The 22,576-nt window shown below is 37.4% G+C and overlaps 1 protein-coding gene across 1 annotated transcript in view; it reads left to right on the top strand.

Annotated features, from left to right (window-relative positions):
- The first annotated feature begins 3,637 nt into the window (after positions 1 to 3,637).
- The window catches only part of LOC139717141 (uncharacterized), a 34,545-nt gene continuing 15,606 nt past the window's right edge, over positions 3,638 to 22,576 (top strand). Inside the window, exons 1-10 of the mRNA XM_071628642.1 lie at positions 3,638 to 3,924; positions 10,482 to 10,578; positions 14,069 to 14,160; positions 16,322 to 16,530; positions 17,110 to 17,319; positions 17,922 to 18,209; positions 19,509 to 19,736; positions 20,257 to 20,545; positions 21,093 to 21,271; positions 21,678 to 22,160. Coding sequence (XP_071484743.1) covers positions 3,807 to 3,924; positions 10,482 to 10,578; positions 14,069 to 14,160; positions 16,322 to 16,530; positions 17,110 to 17,319; positions 17,922 to 18,209; positions 19,509 to 19,736; positions 20,257 to 20,545; positions 21,093 to 21,271; positions 21,678 to 22,160 — 2,193 coding nt within the window. The 5' untranslated portion in view covers positions 3,638 to 3,806. The remainder of the gene's footprint in view (positions 3,925 to 10,481; positions 10,579 to 14,068; positions 14,161 to 16,321; positions 16,531 to 17,109; positions 17,320 to 17,921; positions 18,210 to 19,508; positions 19,737 to 20,256; positions 20,546 to 21,092; positions 21,272 to 21,677; positions 22,161 to 22,576) is intronic.

The raw sequence follows: 22,576 nt of genomic DNA, 5'->3' as shown, positions 1-22,576 counted from the left end.
CAGATTAACAAAGAAAACATGAGTCTTTATAAAAGAAAAAAAAAAATCTTTTCTTAGACCAGTGCTTTACATAGCTCTATCAGTTTGATGATATTATGTATACATGACGGATATGATCTGCAAGTGGTATATCATTTGATAGTTTCGTGTTATGTGAGGTCATACAATGTTGTTTCGTTTTGTTGTATATGTTTTATATTTCGTTGCAGATTAAAGAATATCGTATATATATATATATATATATATATATAAACTTGTTATGCCAAATTATCTGCGAATGGAAACGTTTCAATGAGATTGAATGAAAACATTTATCAATGCTGTCATGTTTATAAAATGATTTATTTTTAAGACAGTCATAGAAAACGAGATTGACAGATTTAGTTCAGGTTTAATGTTTACGTAAAATTATTCTGTGTCTAGTTTTGCGCCTTTCAATATCTGTAAATAAACAGACAATTTTCTTGGAGTATAAATAATCCAATGTATTTTATGTTATAAGAGACTTAACGTGAAGATGAATTCAGGTTCAAGTGCCAATTTCATGATTTTTATTTAATTTTTGCTGTTTCAAAGAGACGTCAAACAGACACAGTAGATTTAAACTAGACGTGTAGTCAGATGGTACTTGTATTTTTGAATTTGTATGAATTTACAAAATCTGTCATAAAGGTCTAATCAATCTTATTCGAATACATTAAAGGCATTATTTGTCATTTGCAGATGAAACAAAACCCCAGCTTCAGTACTTCAAAATAGTTCTAAAATGTGAGTTAGGGATAGAAACAACAAGTGTGAAAAAAATTAATCAATATAATCAATGTTAAGTACTGTTAGATAAAATGTATACAAAATGAGAACAATAGTTATAATAAAATTGTTTCTAGACTAAACCGTCTATAGTTATGGCTTAGTGAGAAATATAATGATATCTCGTTATATCTTAGGCTTTGTTGGAAAATTTTTATATGGCAGGATGTTTTGTGATACAACTGACCTACACATATGCATCGAATATGATAACTCAAACATTTTTTAAATCACTGCTCCCAATGGTAAACATCGCCTTTAAGATGATAAAGAAAGAAACCATTACTACCCAAGAGAACTACAATACAATGTCATTTTATCTGACAGCTTTTGATATTCATCTCAATCTCTCTATGATGTCACGAACACTGAATTTATGTCCTAGTCAGAATACAGACAGTTTCGTGTGAAATTGATTTGATGAATTATGATATTTGGAATCTATCAAGATAGGAAGAACTTGATAACTTAGTACAGAGAAAATATCAAAGCTGTAATTTAAGATTTATGAGTTGCTATTGAGATTGGAGTACTTATCTTAAATTTAAAAAAAAAAATCATAGCAAACGGTTCACACAAAATTCATCAATTTGATGCAGAAAACTCTTGTGTCAGTGTCTATAGACTCGTTCCCTTTTCAGGAGAGAAAGAATCCCGCTTGTCAAAATATCTGCTTGACCAGTTTGATAGATTTAAATAACATAACGCAATGATTCGACCAGTCAACGTAAGGGAGTATCAAGAAGAACCCCTTTTTTTACTTTATTTCCGTTTTCCTCGGATTTTCGTAAAATTGTAAGTCCTAACATGAATCCATCCAGTGTTAGATCAGAGTGTTGGACTATTATCATCGTGATTGTAAATATATTCTATTGATGTTAATGAGATAGATTATTGACGAAGGATTAAATCCTGAATTTATTGTAATGGCTCACGACTATGAAAGTCTTTATTTCACCCGTTTGATTTGTGTAGGTTTGAATTTGACCTTTGACCTATAACGACTGAAAGTCTGGACATTGACAATAGTGTTAAAATGAACACGATTTATGTACTTAGAATTAAAGATCAGAGGATACATTGAATATCGTGAATATACGTCTGTGTGTGTTGGTCTGTTTCCATGTGTGTGTGTGAGTGATAGAATAGACTTGCTTGGCAATACATTACGATATATAGCTTCAAGATGAAAGATAGCTGTATGTGTAAAGGGGGAAATGTGCGTGTTGCGTGTGGGTCTTGGTGAAAGATGAGAAGAGACACTTCTGATAAGCAGACATTTGGCCATTTCTTCTTCTTCTTCTTCTTCTTCTACTTCTTCTTTTTCTTCTTTTCCCCCTTCTTCTTGCAAGAGAAAAAGACAAAGTTGTGGTTATTGTAATGACATTAATGCCAAGGGGGAGTTAGTGGCACACTTACAGATCAAAGCTGATATCTTATAAATTAATTGAATTGAAATGAATTTATTTTCACGTCATGCGTGCAACACCCTAGTTAGCGAAGATAACCTCCATTGGGGCTCACATACCTAACTAGATAACAATAAGATACATATTGAATATAAAAATGTATAGAGATGACATATCAAAAGAACGTGTGCACAACAATACAGATTACAATGCATATAAAATGAATAGAGACTAAATTTGGAAAATAAATAAACGACATATCCCAACAAACAGAAAATATGCCAATTCACTAACAGAAAGTAAAAACAAAATTTTTTAATTAGAATCCTCTAAAACCTAGAGAAAAACTCTACGACTTTAAACTGAAATAAATTCAAAACGCACAAGACAATATGAAACAAAATCATGCAAAAACATATCAGACAACAACAAAACTTAACTTTTAAGGCAAAGTACGAAAAAAAAGTATAGACCCTACAAAACATATCTGAGCAACGGAACAATCATCAAATACAAACCCTTTTCTTAGCTAAATGTACAATGAGTCAGATCAAATTATGTGCCAATATGATATCTTGTGTTAATATTTCTACGTAGCATTTAAAAGTTTCAAATAACATGGAGGGAGTTACTTTCGGTACTATTCCACTACTTAGAGTACATGTACCTCTATATAGGTCTATACACGTGTGTAGTAACTGGTTTTGGGCTTAAGGGACTTTATTGAGAACATCCAGATCATACGTAACCCTTTTGTGTCATGAGGAATAAAGAGCTGATTGTTTTTATGAGTCTTAACTAACAGTTATTTGAAGTAATCGTTACTGTCCCTAATGTGTGCCTCAAATAAGAATCCCTTTTTTTATTCTACCACACCATTGTTGATATGACACACGTGCATTCTACTTCCGAAGGGAAACAGCATAAAACAGTCTTCATTTGACACGAAAACCATTTAAAATGGGATAATAAACTGCTGTACAGTCATGGTGGGACACAAAGACACATACATGTACATAAAAAACTAACCGTCATAAACTTATTATATATACATGTATATATATATATATATATATATATATATATATATATATATAGTCAATTTAGTCAATTTGCTCGCACTTAGAAATAGAATGCTATTGAAATGCTGAAATGACAGTGATTTTTTTTTTTCAAAGCACATATCTGGTTAATTCAGACTCCTCTGCTCGCTAGCCTCGGCAACCACGGAGTAGCACAATGCTAATTTATTTTTTATCGATCCACTGCTCTCAACCCGTTGATTGATATTTGCTGCCTCGCATCTCCACAATAGGTTCGTATTATCATTCATGTCGAGGCTGGATATGATAAATTCACGCTTTCGACAGCACTCCTAAATATAATGAGAGTTGTCTCGCTGCTTGCATTTGCCTCTCTGTGCTTCTGGTTTCATGTGCTATGTTATCGTCCTCTGGGATATAGTTAAAAAGAGGACTTTAATTTTGGTGACTGAAATTCGCAGCGACTCCTCCTATTGCATGCAGCAATACTGAGTGAGGATTGTAGCATGTAGACGCTCAACAAACCCACAAGCGCGCAATCTGCATGGAATCGTCTAGTTCTACGGAGAATGATTACCAATTGCTCAGCAGAAACATGGCGCAAGGCAGTGGATGTAGCACAAGATGGGTCGCTTTTCTTCTCCTCATGCTGATTTATGTCGGTAAGTAGAGCCTCCTGCTGCTGTTTCTCTGCAGTTTTTCTTCCTCTTTTATCCCCTTTTTTTTTTGGGGGGGGGGGAGACGGAGGGTGGAGGCGATACTTCTGACCTGTTAAGATGTTGTACTTTAGTTTCCAAGGTTCTATTTCTTCCCGCAGAACACATGATACATATACATATAATCTCTTATGCTCACACACACACACACACACACACACATGCGTCTTATATGTAATGTATATATATCAATGTAAAAGAAAGGACTACAGTAGGACTATTGTTTGGGTTGCATACTTTATTATGGGATACGTAAAGAGACCTTAATGTTCGGTATGATTTCTCGCAGCTACTATACAGGACGCAGAGTGTTGTAAATAATTTTACAATATTCTGCAAAGGAAAGTAAAGGGTTCGGTTATTTTGCTCAGTCTTGCTGAGAAATATTGTACGTAATCATACCGTCCCCTCTAGAAGAGGAAAAAATACATTGTCCCTCAGATAAGACATAAAATGAAGGTCCCGTGTGAGAAAGAGAGTTACAACTCATGTATTATATATACGTACACTCTTAAAAAAATGCCCAACTTTAACCAGCACTGAGCAACATACTGTCCACATAACTATTGGTTAAAATCTGCCCAACTGATGTAGGGTAACGAGTTTGCTATGTGGTTGGGCAAATTAAATTGCCCATCAGCTGTTAACCAATCAGACTTTACCCAACTTTGCAATTTCCCAGCCGTTGGTTATAATTTTTTGAGTTGGGTAATCATCTGCCCAACCCATCTACCCAATTAGCTCCTAGATATTGCCCAACTTCCATTTGTCCAACTGTTTAGTAAGTTGAATTTTGGTTAATCAAACATTTTGTGTTGAATTATTTGATGTATGGGTGTTTACCAGAACATGTGTATGTCAAGACATTGTTCATAACTAACCTATCATAATCCTACAGCTAGTCATCTATGCTTAGCCTACATCCTAGACCTAGTTAATACCAGGGATATTTCATTCACATATATAGGGCCATTTAGTTGTAATGCTTTAAGACATGGTTACCATGTAGATTACACTTTTATTATAGAAATATGAAAATAACTCATCAAAGGTACAAGCTGAAATTGTGAATATGACGGCAATAATATTCAATAAATTTCTAATACATTTCAGACATTTCAGAGTTTATTGAAATCATTAAAAAAACATTAAATTTAACAATATTTTATCTTTTTCACGAAGAGAATTTGAATAGTTCATGAATATTCATGAGCAAAAAAAAAAAAAACACACAGTAGAAACCAACAGAAACCAACTGGTATCAACTGGTATCAAAGTTTCAATGTTTTAGTTACTGGGCTTAATCTGGAATGAAGTGGAAAGCAAGTCCAGTTCAGGTATATGGGTTTCAAATTGTGTCATCTAACTATTTGCACACAAACCGACACACACACACACACACAAACACACACAAAACACAAACTAGCAATATTGTAGGAGTATCCTGTAGTTTGCTCCCACAGACAGATACTCCCACAATGTTGATTTTTTAGCCCCTCCGGTGTTGACGGAATAAAGGGAAACGTAAGAAAATTATGTCAAAATACGTCCACAATGTAGCTCTTTCTTATATGTATTAATTATAATAATATATATATATATATATGCTGCATATATCGACAATACTGCGTGTGTGTGTGTGTCTCTCTCTCTCTCTCACTCTCTCTGTCTCTATGTTTGTGTGTGTGTGTGTGTGTGTTGTCCCCCCTCCCATTCCTAAAACGGAGAATACCCTATAGTAATTTTTAGTACCCCCTACGAAATCGTAAGGTTCTGCCATCCTTCCATACGTAGACCTATACCACACACACACACACACACACACACACACACACACACACACCGTCACATACATACACACATACACGCGTACACGCACAGACTTTTTTACTTGTCCATGAAAATTTACCAACTTAGAAAGGAACGTAACAAAATTACCCAAGTACTGGTAAGAAATACCCAGGCTTAATGTGCAAAATAATGTTGGTAAATTATATAAGGCGAATTTCTACCCAAGTATCAGTTCCCTAACAAAAATTACCCAACACACAAAAGGAATGCGTCAATAACACAACAGCGGGGCAAAAAGTACCCAACTCTCCATTACCAATTCTGTTGGTAAATATTCGCCCAATATTAAAGTAAAAATAGTTGCCCAATGTTGGTTTAATCACCTAAAAGGTCAATTGGGTGATAATTGCCCAGAATGATGATTTTTTTTTTTTTACCAACCAACAATTACCCAACTAAATTTACCCAATATTTTAAGAGTGTAAAATATCCTGCTCATTCATTCATCGCAAAGAGCAGAGTGTATAACCAGGTGAAGTGGTCCTGCCTCACATCCAACATGGACCCCACGGAAAACCAGCTAGTCAACTGAATATAGGCTATTCAGCCATCTTTTCAGCTGGAAATGAAACAACTAGTACAATATTACAACATTACATGCACCAAGTGTACTATCATAGCGTGAATTCCTAAACATGGCAAGCGGATTTATGCAATTATTGTCAGAGCGGCCGATTGACAAAAAGGGCAGAATAGTTCGGCTCATTATATTGTAATGATAACGTCGCTATAAAACCCAATTACACGTGAGTGAGACTGCATGAATCATTCTACGTTATTCTCAAGCAAACTGATGAAATGACTCTACATTCGCTGCCGTAAATTCTTGCGTTCGTCCTGTAATATAAATAAATTAAGACACTTGAAATAGGATGTTAAAGGCATTCAGTTAAGTGGAAGAAGGCAGCCTGTAACAGCTTATTCCATGAAGCTGTGTGAAAGAGGTTTGGATTTGGATTTGATTTGATAATATGACATGATCATAATTATACATCGACTCAACCATTTCTACGTGTTGTATAAAGCAACAAGCTTTACTCCCATTAATAGCATGAGTAACGTCTATAAAGTATGAGTTTTAGGGGGAACAATACTAGCAAAGTCGGGCATAGATGAGCCTGAGTAATTTTGTATTTTGTCATCATTTGAAACTGTAAATAAAAACTGCGGTACGATAACAAAATAAACTCTCTGTCAGAACGGTCTTGATGGTAAAATTGAATTAATATTTAATCATTTTTTAAACACTCACATAAATTCGAAGTAAGACACACATACGAAAATTAATTTATTCGACACATATTTACACCCATGGGCAAAAATAAATAGTTTCTTGATCATTACGTATTAGTTTATTGTATGCAATATGTTGTGAACGAGCCGAAAGATTGAAAAAAAGGGGCGGGCAGGGAGCTTCATTCGAGACACCTTTCTGCTCAAAGAACGGTTTCATATATATGTTGCAATTTTCATAGTTTCATATACAAATGTCTATCGCAAATTATGCACCATGAATGAAATTTGCTTATATTAGAAACTACGGCAGGAAATCCTATAGGAGAGCTATCCTTATTGGTTAGGCACGCAATTAATTATCATTTTACTCTATGTTATGATCAATCTGCATCAAGACTATTTGTTTTGTTGTTTTTTTTTGTGTGTGAAACAATATGGGAAAGCTTTTATTGTTATCAAAATTTCTTGCTCTGTAAAGATTTAACAATGGTACACGTCATTCCGCGTCATTTATGAATCAAAACAAGAACAACTTTGAAATTCGTAGATTGTGTCTGCTTATAATCGAAACCTTCCACCATCTTGTTTGCATGATTTTTACCTTATCTATATTTTAGAATAGCAATAGGAACGATGTTGTTTAAACCATCAATGTATCACTGTACTAGCTGGCTAAATATTCACTGTTTTAAATCGCTCATCTAATTAAAGAAGACGAGACCAAAAGTCGTCTCTTAGGCGACATCTATTCTGAAGCTGTGAGGCGATTAATTTGATCATATCTCATTAACTTTGAACGAGGTTGCTTCATCCTTTCTCCACAACCTTAGTGACCAGGCTTGACAATAGATGAAAAATCAATAGGCAGTCATGGAGAGGGAATGTATTTAATCATGTGTATTGATTGTAGTCCCGAGGCGATCCTGCAGCCCGTTCGCCAGGCCAGGGCGAGAGCGTTCTTTTCTCATTTCGTTCAACGAACGATATGAGAATTCCTATGTGTCCCTTGGCAAGAACACTTTCTACAGGAGGATGATTATGTAATGATGATATATGATGGTATATTCAATACAAAGGGGCATATTTCCTGGAAATTAAGATACACAATTTACAGTATATTTACAAATGTGAGCTACATTATAATATCATGTTGAATTATCAAAATTCTTCAGTGGACATTATTTCGATTTTTTTTTTCTGGAAGTGGAATGACACTATATATGTAACAAATTAAAACTTTGTGCATTTTTTTCTTCCGTCAAACCACAGATAAAAAAACAAACAAACAAACAAATATTTGAATAAATGTACAGTATTTAACTGTGTTTATGTATGTACATTTCTGTGTAACATAATTATTATGTGCGTTCCCCTCTCAGACATGCTATGAGGGCTAGAAAGGCATGTATTAAACCAGAACAGCCTTTGACAATGCTGGGCCTTTGGCTTCACAGGTTGCTACAGTTGTTGGTGAGGGCATGGTGAGGCCCTTGGTAGTCATTGACAAGACTGAAGTAAAATAAAAATGTGTATGGTGAAGGGAAGGCGGTAGTTGATAAAGATGGTGAAGAGGCAGGGGTTGTTCTTCAGTAATGGAAGAAGTAGAATGATCCCATAAGGCATGTTAGGAAGAACATTACAGCTTTTAGTTTCTATAGCAGTTCCGGTAACTCCAAAGAGCAACATGAGAGTTTGAATGAAAGGAGTTTGAAATTCTGATAGCTCCTCTCATGCACTCGTCGAGTTTCTCAGTGAATTCAGTATGTTTTATGTTATCGTTGAATTTTTCAATGAGCTGCTTGTGGGCGATTCTGACAAACGTGCAGCATGTGAGGAAAGAGACCGATGTTCGTTATTTCGAAGGTTCGTTATTCCGAATTACACAAAGATGTTCGTTATTCCAAAAAGGAAATAAAGTTTGTTATTTCGAAGGTTCGTTAGTCCAAAAATGAAAAGGTGCGTGCTAACGAACCTTCGCAATTGCTAATATTTTTCGTTTTCGGATTATCGAGCATAGGGAACAACCTTTTTTTTTCAGATTAACGAACCTTCGGAATAACAAACTGTAACCAGAAAAGAACCCTCCAACATAGTCATATGACGAGAATCTGCCACGTGGTATGTACATTATGTAGACACAGCTGTGGTCTCAAACTTCTAGAAGAAGCAGTAAAACATACGTTCTCAAAACAGACTTAATTCCACGCTGTTTGCAGTAATTTCCATTACTTTATCCATTTGTGAAGGAAAGTGCCAAGATTACCTCCTGGCGCATTCAGTATTTCTATGAGACAGAACTTGATTTCAAAGGTGGTGACATGTAGCCTACCCTTGACAAATTTCTGCCCCTACTAGTCCTTTGATTAGACATCAGCTTAAAATAGTAATGTGTGCCTTTAAAGGGGCTGTACAGTACTGGTTGAGGTGGGGATTCATGTTTTTTGTATTCCTAAGTGAGATGATGAGAAACGTTTATTTGATGAAAATTGATTTTCAAATGGCTGAGATATCCAAAAAAGTGATGCTGATAATAAAAGACTACAGGCCACGCCTTTTATTAGGATCTCTTTGTTTCACCTTGTTTTTGGATATCTCAGCCATTTCAAAACCGGTTTTCATCCAATAAACTTTTCATACCCCTTAGAATTGCGTGCTCTTTGACATCTCATAGAGTGGTTTCTGAATATCTCGCAAAACGTTAAAAGCTAAATCCTCACCTCAATCAGAACTGTACACACCCTTTAAAAGAGTTATTTTGGAGGACAGGGGCGGATCCAGGGAGGACCGCAACCGGCGCACGCCCCCCCCCCCTTTATTTTTTGTTGAAACAAAAGAAATAAAAAGAAAAAAATGGGGGGAGGGGTGCGTGCGGTCCCCCCCCCCCCCCCCCTTTAATTTTGTAAACGCGCCCCCTCTTTACGAAATTCCTGGATCCGCCCCTGGAGGATAACATCACTCTGGCACGTGAGCAGAAACTGAGGAAATAAAAGAATCTGAGACTACACTGCATGACATAATCATAGCTAGGAGAGTGGGAGGCTTCATGCTCCCATATACAACATACAAGTTGTTTGTTATGTTTTATTCCTAACTTTATCAAGCTACAAGTATACACGGCTTTGTTTATTTCGGTTCGATCAAGCACGTTCTAACGAGTAGAAAGGCAGCTATACACCAGCTCTGCGTAGTCATGGTCAGAGTATGTCACGAGTTAGGCGGGGAAGTACCAAAATGAAAAACTTAGTTCGAGATGGTGAGTTTTACACTGCATGCTGGCCCACTACTAGGAGGTAGTCTTGACAGCAAGCGGTATGAAAATTGTTAGAAGTTCAAAAAAAAAAACTTCATATTTCACAATGATTTAATCGAAGTTGATTACTATGTAGTCTCTGTTTATTGTGTCGACTTTGTTTCAGTAAAAGGCGCAGACGACAGAACTGTCCAAGCCCAGTCGTGCGACTTAAAGTCCAATCCAGGCGGCTGTACCTATGGCCAAGCAGGATCGTGTTCAGAGTAAGTACAGCATGGTTCTTTAGTCAACTTTATGACCATATAGTTTGTTGCTCCATATCATTGGTGTTTAGTCAAAGGCAGTTGAGTCTGAAAAGACACCTCAGCCATATAAGACCGAAATGAAGGAAATTGTTCTTTTGTCAGTGACGATGCATGATTACACAATCGTCATTGTCCAAACATCTGAATTTTACTCATTAAGACGCACATAATTATAAAATCCGGTGGCGGCTGTAATGATGATATCAAACGAAGACCTCCGTGAATAGTCCATGTGTGTAGCATAGGACCATAAATAGCGTTCGTATTGAGCTGTACATATCACGAGCCGCAGAACTATGGAGGCTGCAACCCCCCCCCCCCCCACACACACACACGAAAACCATTTCCGCGACCAATGCATATAATGAATATTGCAGGAGCTACCAGTATATTAGCAATAGGCCTTGGAGTATACTAGAATATACATCACTAGCAAACTAAGGTATACATTAGGAAGATAGAAAAGTCGAGCATGTATACGCATGATAGCGCTCTCACGAATTGTCATCAAATTGAATGGAATCTAAAATGCTTCCAGCTCATCATGAATCAGGTTGTCGAGGGATACCTATATTTTAGCTATGAATAATTATGTCTCGATTTTCAGTTTCACTCTAACTTACGTTCATATTTCTCAAAGTGGTAATATATGAATACATACCGTGTGAAAAAGGACTTTGTTTCTTTTAGATCTCACAAAAGTATACATTAATGTAAAAAAATGTACATTAATGGTCATTATGCTGACGTCATAGATATAAAGAGCAGAGACACGCAGAGAGAGAGAGAGAGAGAGAGAGAGAGAGCAATGTCTTGCCTGTACATCTATATATATATATATGTATATATATATATATATATATACATAATATGCTTGGTCGTTATGGACGGTTTACAATCCTGAAAACGCAGGCTGCATTTTGACCAAGGAGATCTGACCCGCAGAGCTATTATACTAGCCAGACTGTTGTTTCTGTTACAGCGATTTGACTAATATTAATTGATTGATATCAAGCATGGTAAAATCACAGCAAAAAGTAGTAAAATATTTTAATTTCTAGGTTAAAGGACGTCTTTCAAACAGCACAGCACAAAATAATAAGGCTATTGTATTTTAATGTGAGACTGGCTTTTCTTCAAACTGTTTTCGCACGTGATATAGACTATTTCAAACGCCATGCTGATATCGCTGATATTGCAGACACCATGTAATGAAAATGTCTTGACCATCACATGGTCTGAACGTCGCACCAAAAATGTTATTAAAAAGCAGCGTATTGTGTATACAATCCCAAATGAAAATGTGCAAAAATGAATTCCTCTCTGTATAAACATGATACGCAGGAATGCTTTGTTGCGGGCTAACACTTTGCGACTAATGATTGAATAAAGATCGCCAAATGTTTGCATTTCAACCGGTGTTGACTGAGTAGGTAATGAAATGGCGTATTCCTGCTGACGGGCGAGACGAACTTGTGAGCTTAAAAAGGGATGCAAGCTTCTCCCATGGCAACCACACCAAATATTTGATGATTCTGAAGGAGGAATAAAACAGACCACTGTAAACTTTGTTTCGACAATGCCAAGGACAGGAATATTTTGTCCATAAGGACGTTATCCGTTTGGATTTGCATCTCAAAGAGCGCACTTTCACGAACGGTATTCAAATGATACATTATAGATAACCTCAAGGCATCTGTTACTCTACCTGAAAGCGATATCAGAGTTTAATAATTTGTGCTGTGATGCCCTTCACTGCTTGACAAGCACATATATTGACTTAACACTGTATAGTACATGTACTATATGATAGGCTAGGTTTGCATTGATGGCACGACATTGTACCTATCCAATCATTTGAGCGCTTTTAGTAGCTGCTATACCTGGCACTGCTGGACTTCGAGAGTTCACCTGTCATCCTAATATATATATATATAGGCCTATGTGAATTATTACCACTCGCTTGGGTTTTTTTCTTTTAATTTGGACAGTGTTTTGGGGTGTCGTTTGTTTGTACGTTTGTCTATTTTTTTATGAATAAAATTCATCTATAGTATAGGTAGCTGTCTGGTTAACTAGAGTGGTCGGAATTATTGAATACATGTAATGACGTACTAAAGTATGGAGATAGCTCCATGGCTCTAGGATATACAACCTGATTCTCAGTATAGCGACCCGGAGAATTCCCTCCTCATACAGTATTCCGCACTGAGACACAGCGTCCAATCAGTGATATTCCAGCAACAGCAGCAAACATGATTTATCATGAGCCCGTGAAATGTCAAATGTGCTCCAAATTAGATCTACTGTCACCATGGATACGCAGGGAACGTGTGTATCATTTAAAGGAAACAATGTTTGCTTTTGTTCGAATTGTTTCTTTGTTCGGCTGTAGATTGATGATAATTTATGAGGTGTGAATATTCAACAGCCCTCTGTGATACGAGAGCTACAGAGGAGGAGGAGGAAGAAGAAGAAGAAGAAGAAGAAGAGGGGAGGAGAAGGGGGAGGAGGAGGGGGAGGAGGAGGAGGAGAAGGATGAGGAGGAGGAGAAGGAGGAGATGGAGGAGGGGAGGAGGAGGAGGAGGAGGAGTTGGATGAGGAGGAGGGAGAAGAAGTCTCGAGGAGGAGGAAGATGAGGGGAAAGTGATGAGGAGGAGGAGGAGAGGGAAGGTTGAATGACAGATTTCATTATGCAGCCAAAATGTGCGGTGTTGTCATTCGTTTCGAAATTAACTCCATCAACTATTTAGTCAATCAGAGCTTGAGTGAGGGCCATGTATCACTGTATATCAGCTCTGACCCATATTGAAATGACCAAAGCATATGGATCATTTACTTAATAGTAAAATGGACAAGCGTGGATTATCTCCGATTTTGTATGGCCAAGGTGTACAATACACAAACAGTACCAGGTGATTATTGCACTAATTAATGACAAACTGTGCCGACGGGTTCACATTAATCAGAATACATTTATCATCCTTCATATCAGACTTTAACTATAACTTTAAAACAGAAACAACAGCATTATGCTATGTATTCTATGAAATTTATGGTAGGAGGACACGACATAATAAAACATAACTTTACATGATAATACAGGAATGTAAAACAAACAAAAACAGGCATTGCAAATACTTGAAACATATAAAAAAGTCTAAATGTACGTATATTGCTCTAGTCGCAGTGCAAGGAAAAGAAATACATCGGCATTCTACACCAGGGGGTGTTTCATAAAGCTGCTCTTAAAGTTACGAACGACTTAAGAACGACTGCTGATCAGTTCTTGTACTGAATTATTGAAATTCTGATAAGTATAGCATATCAGAACTGATCACCAGTCAATCTTAAGTCGTTCGTAACTTTAAGAACAGCTTTATAAAACACCCCTGGTCATTTACAAAAAATTGAAGAATTACCCAATTTTCTTCTTTTTTTTTTCCAGAGATGCTCCTACATCTTGCCTCCACGGGGACTGCGTGAAGGATCGATGCATCTGTCACCCATGTTGGGAGGGTAGTCGCTGCGATATAGCTGGTAAGACGTGGTCATGTAATACAAAATGCACATGTTGATGTCAATCAGTCATACACTTTTGTTCTGACATTGCAAATGACTGACAAATCCAAAATTAACTAAACGCTGATTCTTCAGTCCGCCTTTTATTTTTGGTGGATGTTTTGTGTGCGCCATGCCGGCGCCGCCGCCGTTTCATGACCTATTTGCCTGAAATTTTGTACTAGGGCATGTGTAATGATGGTCAAATCTATAGACTTTAAATTTGTGGTGCTGCCCTCAGTTTTCCATCTTATATAGGGTCAAAGGTCATATTTATGTTGCCGATTTATTTCTCCTCTTCTGAACACACTTTTTGACAATTATTATTATCATTTTATTTTTTTTTTGCTATGGTATGCATGTCCATCATGGTATACGCTTAAACCCCCATAGATTAACGACCTTTCCATATTACACTCCCGTTGCGTATACTTGTATATAAGCGGAGATTTCTCGTTTTGTCGTACGTTAGCGCAGCGCAGATTCATGTAATAACTAATCAGTGTCACTCAAAGGGAAGTAACAAACGCAAACAGAAGGAAACTGACCAGAAATGAATATAATTTATTAGTGGAAAATGAGCAAGGAAATGGGATTCCATCGGGATTCGAACCCGAGACCTCCGGATTGCTAGCCCGGTGCTCTACCGACGGAGCTATAGAAAGCTCTACAGCGTTCGTCCCAGAAATCCTTAGATACAATTTATTGACAAAATTTATGTGTAGTTAACAGCAAAATGCAACAGATGTTATAAAAACAGTTAATACATACATATATACATGTAATTTCGGCGTGAGCAAATGGAAACTCTGAAAATTGTGTTAGTCGAATTAAATGCTATCGCTTAATGAGTCGAAGCACGTCATTCCCAAGGACTTCGACTCATGCACAGCTTAAGGCGTTCAATGTTCCAACGGTAGTCCTCAATTTCCATACATCGCTGTATGGATTACCTTTCATCGTTATGAATTATATAATACGAATTCCTGATGGCATCATTATATCAAAATTTGATTGGAAATACGACGCGTGTGTTAGCGCGTCGCGTCATTATTCTTGGTCGGTATTTAGGAATTTATTGGTCGGCATTTTATTACATAGATACTTAGTATTCTATGCTCCCTGTAGATGAATAATTAAGTGATTTATACCCTAAGCCTGATAAAAGCCTATCGTATTTCAGCAAGCATTTCCAATATAATGGAATTTTGTCCTTGGCTGCATTACTTATATGAACTGGTATATGAAACGATATAACGCTAACAATAAGCCCGGGGTAACTGAATAGATATTAGATGAGTTGCCATACAATTCCCACTACTGACGTCACTTGGGACCAGAGCCGATTGGATTAATTAGAGCGGACTCTATGAGTTATATTGACTGATGTCATTTGAGTGTGGGATGCGCTCTCAAATTTGCCATTCTAATTAAACAGTGGGGGAAGATATCGCGGAGCATAAATCACAATGAGTATTTGTTTGCTCGAGGCAAACAGAAACATGTTCGCGTTCACCAGTATGGTGAAGTCTGCCAGTTTTTTTAAAGGTTAGTCAATATCATCTGTTCATGACACGTTAATATCCGTGATGATAAAACTTCAAAAATATCCATGTTGTTTCACAAGGAAGAAGAGCAAGGCTGCACATATCGCTAGCTAAAAGCAAGAATATATAATGATAGCTTTCCAAATTTGATTAGTCTCAATAGTCAGCGTTAGTATTAAACACAAAATCGCATTACATGAGAACCATAACATTCTGAACGTTCTCATATTTCTATAGGTACACAAAATAAATTGCATAGAATTTTACATTAGTTCATACACTCATTTTAATCCTTCATGGAAGGTAAAAAAATTGGGTGAGAACGGGTGAACGATATCAGCTCGTAGACTGGGGAAAGCACTATGATTGGTTTTGTTATTCATCTGACAAAATGGTCAGTGATTGGTACTGCGTATTAATCTAAACAATAGTTGTTAAACTGTGTCACATAACATGGTTTGAAATCAGCTATTTGTACGGATAATTATACATGGTCATATATCCTCTCCTTTCCCTCCCTTCTCTCCACCCCCCGTCTCTCCATGACAAATAACATAAATGATTTATTGTTCTCCGATGCTTTCCCTTTCCAGCCAATAAGCACGCACCCATCGTAGAAAAGATGGATGATATTTACATTAACCGTGGAGACATAGCGAGAGGACGGGAGGACAGAACGCTTGCCTTTGTCATGGCAACGGATGGTGACGTCGACATCCGCTGCAGGGAAATCACATGTGTGTGTGCCGAGATGGTATATAGCGTTCTTGACCACGACGGCAAAAGGAGTGCCGCATTTCAGGTAGCAGTCCCATCAATAACATGGGCTTATTTATGTTTTGTTATAATTCTGTCAGTTGTCAAATTGACATTTTGAGAAAGAGTGAGATCGATGCGTGAAAAAAAAAAGATAGATTTTTTGCATTGAAACGTTAATGAAATATTAACGGAGAGCATGGAGGGGAAGTGAAGTACACAACGGATTGTTAATGAAATCACCCAAACGAGGTGAATGCATGAAATTAGATCGAAAACGTATTTTCCCTCTGGAGATGTTTGCAAACATCAACAAACTACTGTTATTCTAGCTTCTGCGACTTAACGTGTGCATATTTACCTCAGCAGCTTAGCTTCCTTATCATAAGAAGTTTTTGATGATTCTTCCAGAAGCCTTAATGGTTCTGCATACATATATTACAGCGCTTTCCATCTTGACCTTTCATAACGATTTAAACAAACAAACAAACAAACAAGCAAGCAAACAAACAAACTAACCGTCATTTCAGTAGGGTCCAATTACTGAGTCTTGCTTAACGCTTCATGATGTGTAAGCACTATATCTGATAATCTTCATAAATTGTGTAATATTTACGTCTCCAAGATTGACAACATTGGTGCCTTAAGTCTACGGGATCCCGTCCAAGTGTTAGGAAGCGACCAGGTGGACTTCACTCTCACTACCCGTGTGTCAAACTCAGATGGGCAACAATTTACCGACATCCCACTGGTCGTGCACATCGTTGAGGATGATGACTCGATAGGACCGGAGGTCGAGCGTGGTCATCGAGTCCGTAGAGCGGTGTCTGACGATGTATGTCAACGTCCTTTATCATTGAGTACTTTTCCCTGGTTATAGGATGGCAAGAATTACTTTTTTTTTATTCAATCAATCGGTATTAACTTAGTCAAGATTAGCTCAATTTTTATGTGTGAATATTATTTCGTATTTTGTGTTTTAATGATATCAGATATTCTTCTGAATAAATGGGGTAGGCCTACTTTTTATAATCCTTGATTTATCCGTTCTTTACTTTGACCCTGTATTTATGTCTTTAGCATATTTTGGGTTGCTATGATCATGATGACAATAAAAGATTTCTCCAAAGGCAGAGGTTGTTTGTAGTCTTAACGTTGAAATAGGTGGGTGAATTTGAAAACTTTTATTCTGTTGATAATTTTGTGTGTTTGTTGTGTTTTCTTTGCCATACTGTTGTAGCTGACCTGGGAGATTTTTCTAGTGATAATTTTTATTGAGACTGGTTACTTGTTTGTATTTTGAATTTTATCTCAGGACCTAAATGAAAACCAAACAAAGCAAAAATAGCTCATGCTGATCAAGCCATCACGGGTGATTATGTTTTGATAAGATTTTTTTTTTTAAAGTAAAATCCATGAATTTTTGTTTGGCTACAGGATCTCATACCAGTGAATGAAAACAAGACCATCGACTTCACACTCTCCGGTGTGTCGAGCGAGACGAACAGCAGCCAACTGAGGGCGGGCATCAAAGTTGTATTTCAACTGGCAATGACCGTTCCCGCCGCCACATACACGGAAGACGTGCGCATTGAGTTGTACGCCGAAGAGAACGACTTTAGCTTTGGTGTTCTGTGTCCGCCCAATATCACCCACGTCGGTTCCAACATCAAGAGCGAGAGAGCCACTCCTTCGTACGATTTCGACTCCGAAAATCCACTTCTTGTGAGTTAAACATAGAAAAAAACACCCAAATAAATCAATATGAAATGTGTTATCATATGCATATAAAATCCGACAGGATGATAACGTCACTTTCGGCCTATGTTGAGACATGATGCCGTGAACAATAACGTTCAACAGTGACAATGAATGCAAGGTTTGTTCCAATTCATTTTCAAGGCGATAATGGCTTAAAGAAATGTATAATCTTACCCTACTATAAGAAATTTTATTGTGACTATATTACCTCCCCTGTGCGATACCCTGCAATTAGAGATTTTATTGTGACTATATTACCTCCTCTGTGCGATCACGTGCCCGAACAGTGATGCACACTATGACTATGACTACCGAATATTCAAAATCAAAACAATAATACTAATCATGTGACCAATACCAAAGATTGTAAACCTCAGTTATCTATAGCGCTGTGGAACGGAATGATATCTCTCATCAGAAGAATGATATATCTTTTTTCAAGACCTATGGTCACTAGGATAAACAGTCCAGTTAATGTATACTTGGATCTGTGGATGACGCAACTATGTATGAGACTGTCATTTCGTCAGCCAATAGTCAACGCATGTCCATGATATCCCAATAATCAAGGGTTTTCAAAACATGACTTTGATGTCATCATCAGGACAGACGTTCAGAAATGTGTTTTATCGAGAGTGCTCATAAAATAAAATGTTCTAACTTACAAATTATACATATATGTATATCATCTAATATATAAATGATTACCTAAAGATGATGCAGTCCAGTGTAAAATGACGAGAAGTTCATATGATGGAATTATCAAAGTGCAATAAAGCAACAATGCGCATGATAATGAGCAAATAATTTAGCGATTTAAATGCCAAGTTAGCTTTGTAGACGTTTCCAAAAAGTCGTTTTTGTTGCGTGACTGTAATGTTGCCAGCATAAGATATGATTTATTTCGCAGTATTTTATTCATTGTCAAAATAATTTTCTCGAAACGTAGTGTTTCGTTCACTACAAAGCACTTAAAATCTTTTGATCTCCTTTCCTCAATACTTTTGATTATTGTGCTTGAACATGTGCTCTGATACTGTTTTTCACCGAACCCCTTGGATATGGGCAAAAAATAAAAACAAGTCTTTTAATTCTAAACGGAATTGTCGTTCATTTGGAATCCTAGTTTTTCTCATTTTTCCACGAAGATAATTATTACATAATTCTCTTGGTGAAGAGAAGATTGTCTTCTTTGACCAAAAATTGATCTATTTGTCTTTAATCTTATATGATTTGTCATCCCATTCTGCATTTACACGTTAGGCAACGGCAGCGTATCTGAACCTCGGCAACGTCACAAACAACAACGCGAGCTCGGCAACTGAAGATTCTCAGATCGTCATTGAATTCGCCTTGACGGTACTCAACGATAGCCGCGTCGGTTTCAGCGACGATGAGCTCCGGTGGATCACGGCGGGAGTCGAGTTCGCCAGCGGGATCCTGATCTGGGTCGGCCAGCTGGGTTACTACCTCCAGCCGGCTGAGACTGTGGTGTGTAGTCTTATACTCTTTGATGACACTAATTTCCACTGATTCCAAAAATCGAAATGATATAAATTGATTAATATTAGTAATTATTGATATTGTGACGCCAGAATTACACATAATTTTGGCGAATGACATTAACTTCTTCGAATGGTTTCGAAGCAATAATCATTACAGACAAACATTGTAGACTTTCAGTTGATCTTGTGAGAATGATATTTGAAGCACACGTAGGCATACTGATCAACAAGGACTACACGTACGTTGGATAAAACTATACTTTTAATGATTATCAAGCAGGAAATGAAATCATTTGTTGTTTTTTGTTCAAGAGCCTGTTTTCAGCATTGTGTGTTAAATTGGAAATCACCCATTTAAACTAGCCTACAGACTATAAAGACTATAGACCGTGGACTGTACTGATATGGCATTAATAAGCATTGTCCTCAGTGACTGCATATTCATCTTATTTTTCTTCGTCCTTTCCTGTTTTTTGTTTTTGTTTTTGTTTTTATTTTTCCTCCAGAGTGTCAACGCGCCTTCAGTGTCCCTCACTCCTGGCCCATTGGATATCAACATTCTTTCTTTCGGGGTGTTCACGCTCGATATGTACATTTACGACATGACGAGTAACGTCACGGTGAACGTAGTCACCACGGAAGAGGGCGTGGCCAGTATCTGTAATGTGGGAATTCAGTCCACTGGAGGAGGCTACTGTCTCTTGAATTATGACGTCAAGGCGCAATACTCACAAGACAGCCGCTACGGCACGAATAATGCAGCAACTTTCCCCTTCAGTCAAATCATTAACGGAGGTAAAATTTATTTCTTCCTTCCTATCAAACATCCTTTTATATCTGATTTTGACTCAATTTTAACCTTCTGAAGTTGTGAAGGGCGTTTTGTTATAAACATTAGTTTATACGCCTACATCGCAATTCTTATGTCGATAAAAGAGGTAGGCCTACATTCAATGGTTTAGTTTCATTCTTTCGAATGTGATTATTGTTGTTTGAATGTTTTGACTCTTCCACTGTTAAAAAGAGACTCTATTCCAAATTCAGACTGATTCTAATAAAATAAGCATAGTCGAACAAATAGCCTAATGAAATCAAACAGAAACTGGTTTCAATGTTTAATATATATAAGGTCACAACTCTCGCATTGCTTTCTACAAGCTTTGAATCTTCCATAGTCAACCCCTTGTAGATAATCCAGTGCTAGGATGTGATGTATTATCTTTAGTTTAAATGTAGTAAAAGTACAAGTGGAATCCATTATGCAAAAATCGGACATTCAAATTTACTCAAGATCTTTTGAGGGTGTGACACCATTACTCGCCCATATTTAATTTGCATTCAGGAATTGTCAATGACCTCTCCGATAGTACTATCTCCATGGAGGTAGTGGTAAGGCTCCCAGGCAATGGGCAAGCTGTGGTTGGTACGACCTACAATCTAGGTGTGTTGGTGAATATTAACGACGTCCAATACAGCGCCTCGAGTCAACTACGAGCCCAAACTGAGAACAACGCAGTCGATGTAAGTTAAGCCTCAATACTTGTCTCACATAACAAACTTGTGCTGAATAAATTTTTATCCATGAAAACCGCAGTGTACATTATCATGATCTATTTAATCCCCAAAATATCTGGGGAAAAAATTATATAAAATCATATCTCTACTTGCTTTTCTGGATATCTAATATGGCAATCATAAAATTGGTATCAAAGCGTCAAAACTCTCAACAATGTATGCATTCATTTATGTACTGTTTGGAAGCTATGAAGGGGTAGAATTATAGTCGTTTTCCGGTTACACAGGTTGGTTGATCATTGTAAGGGGATTAGCTAATGGTTGGTCTAGGCAGCATAAAACTGTGGGATATCTTTCCAGAAATTAATTGGAAAATATGAGAAATCCTGAAAACATTTATTTCAACCGACAGACACCAAATGCAGCCGACTTTGAAATAACGAGTGTTAATCCGATGTGGAGCGAAGTATTCGTTGGAGGTGCCATTCCTTTTCGCGTGACGCTTAAAATACCGGAGGGAAAGTACAACTTGCAGCTGGAGTCTACAGTAACGTACCCGAGTGTGCTGGATGCTACCATGTGTCGTGCTGTGGTTAGTTCGTCTGGTTTCAACCTTCCCTGCATCTCATCCACTTGCCCAGACTGTAGTAATGACATCACAGTGGTTGACAGCCAGCTGACGAACACCCTCTCACTGGGCGCCATCCGTAACACCGGAAGTAGGTCTGAGGAAGGTGACGATCAAGTGGAATGGGACGTTTATATAGGTATACCTACCAGCGCCTCCATAAACACGGATTATGATGTCACCTTTAAATTGAAAGATGTTACTAACGGGGATCTCGTCTCATCATCTTCATCGTTTACCGTCTTGAATACTGTCCCTTCCGGCCAGGTGAGTCTAGAAAGACTGAGAGACCTTAAAGAGGGATGACAAGATTTGAGAGACACAGACAAACAGGTGGAGAAAGGTTGACATGATTAGAGATTAAGATGATTTCGTTTCCCTCTTTCATTCATTTATTGTAATTCAAATTCAGTTGCAAATTTGTGGTTTGAAGGTGAGGGGGTCCAAGAAAAATAACTGGAAATATCACGCTCGACGAGCAATCGTCATGATACGTGTTTGAGAACATCTTAACACGGAAGAGCTGGTCAATGTAAGATCAGGTGTCAAATGCTGCTCTCGTGATCATCTATCATGTCGACATCAATTTCTGTGATTGCTATGGGGGTTCATGTGTATCAAGAACTCGTTAGTTTTTCAATATCTTCTTTTCGATTTTTGAGATGGACTTTGTGTTCTTCCCC

The sequence above is a fragment of the Diadema antillarum genome, unplaced genomic scaffold, assembly GCF_040938485.1.
Source record: "Diadema antillarum isolate AM-2024a unplaced genomic scaffold, OU_Dant_1.0 scf00000072, whole genome shotgun sequence".
NCBI lineage: Eukaryota > Metazoa > Echinodermata > Echinoidea > Diadematoida > Diadematidae > Diadema > Diadema antillarum.
The sequence above is the reverse complement of the archived record's forward strand: the minus strand, read 5'-3'. Positions and strand labels throughout refer to the sequence as shown.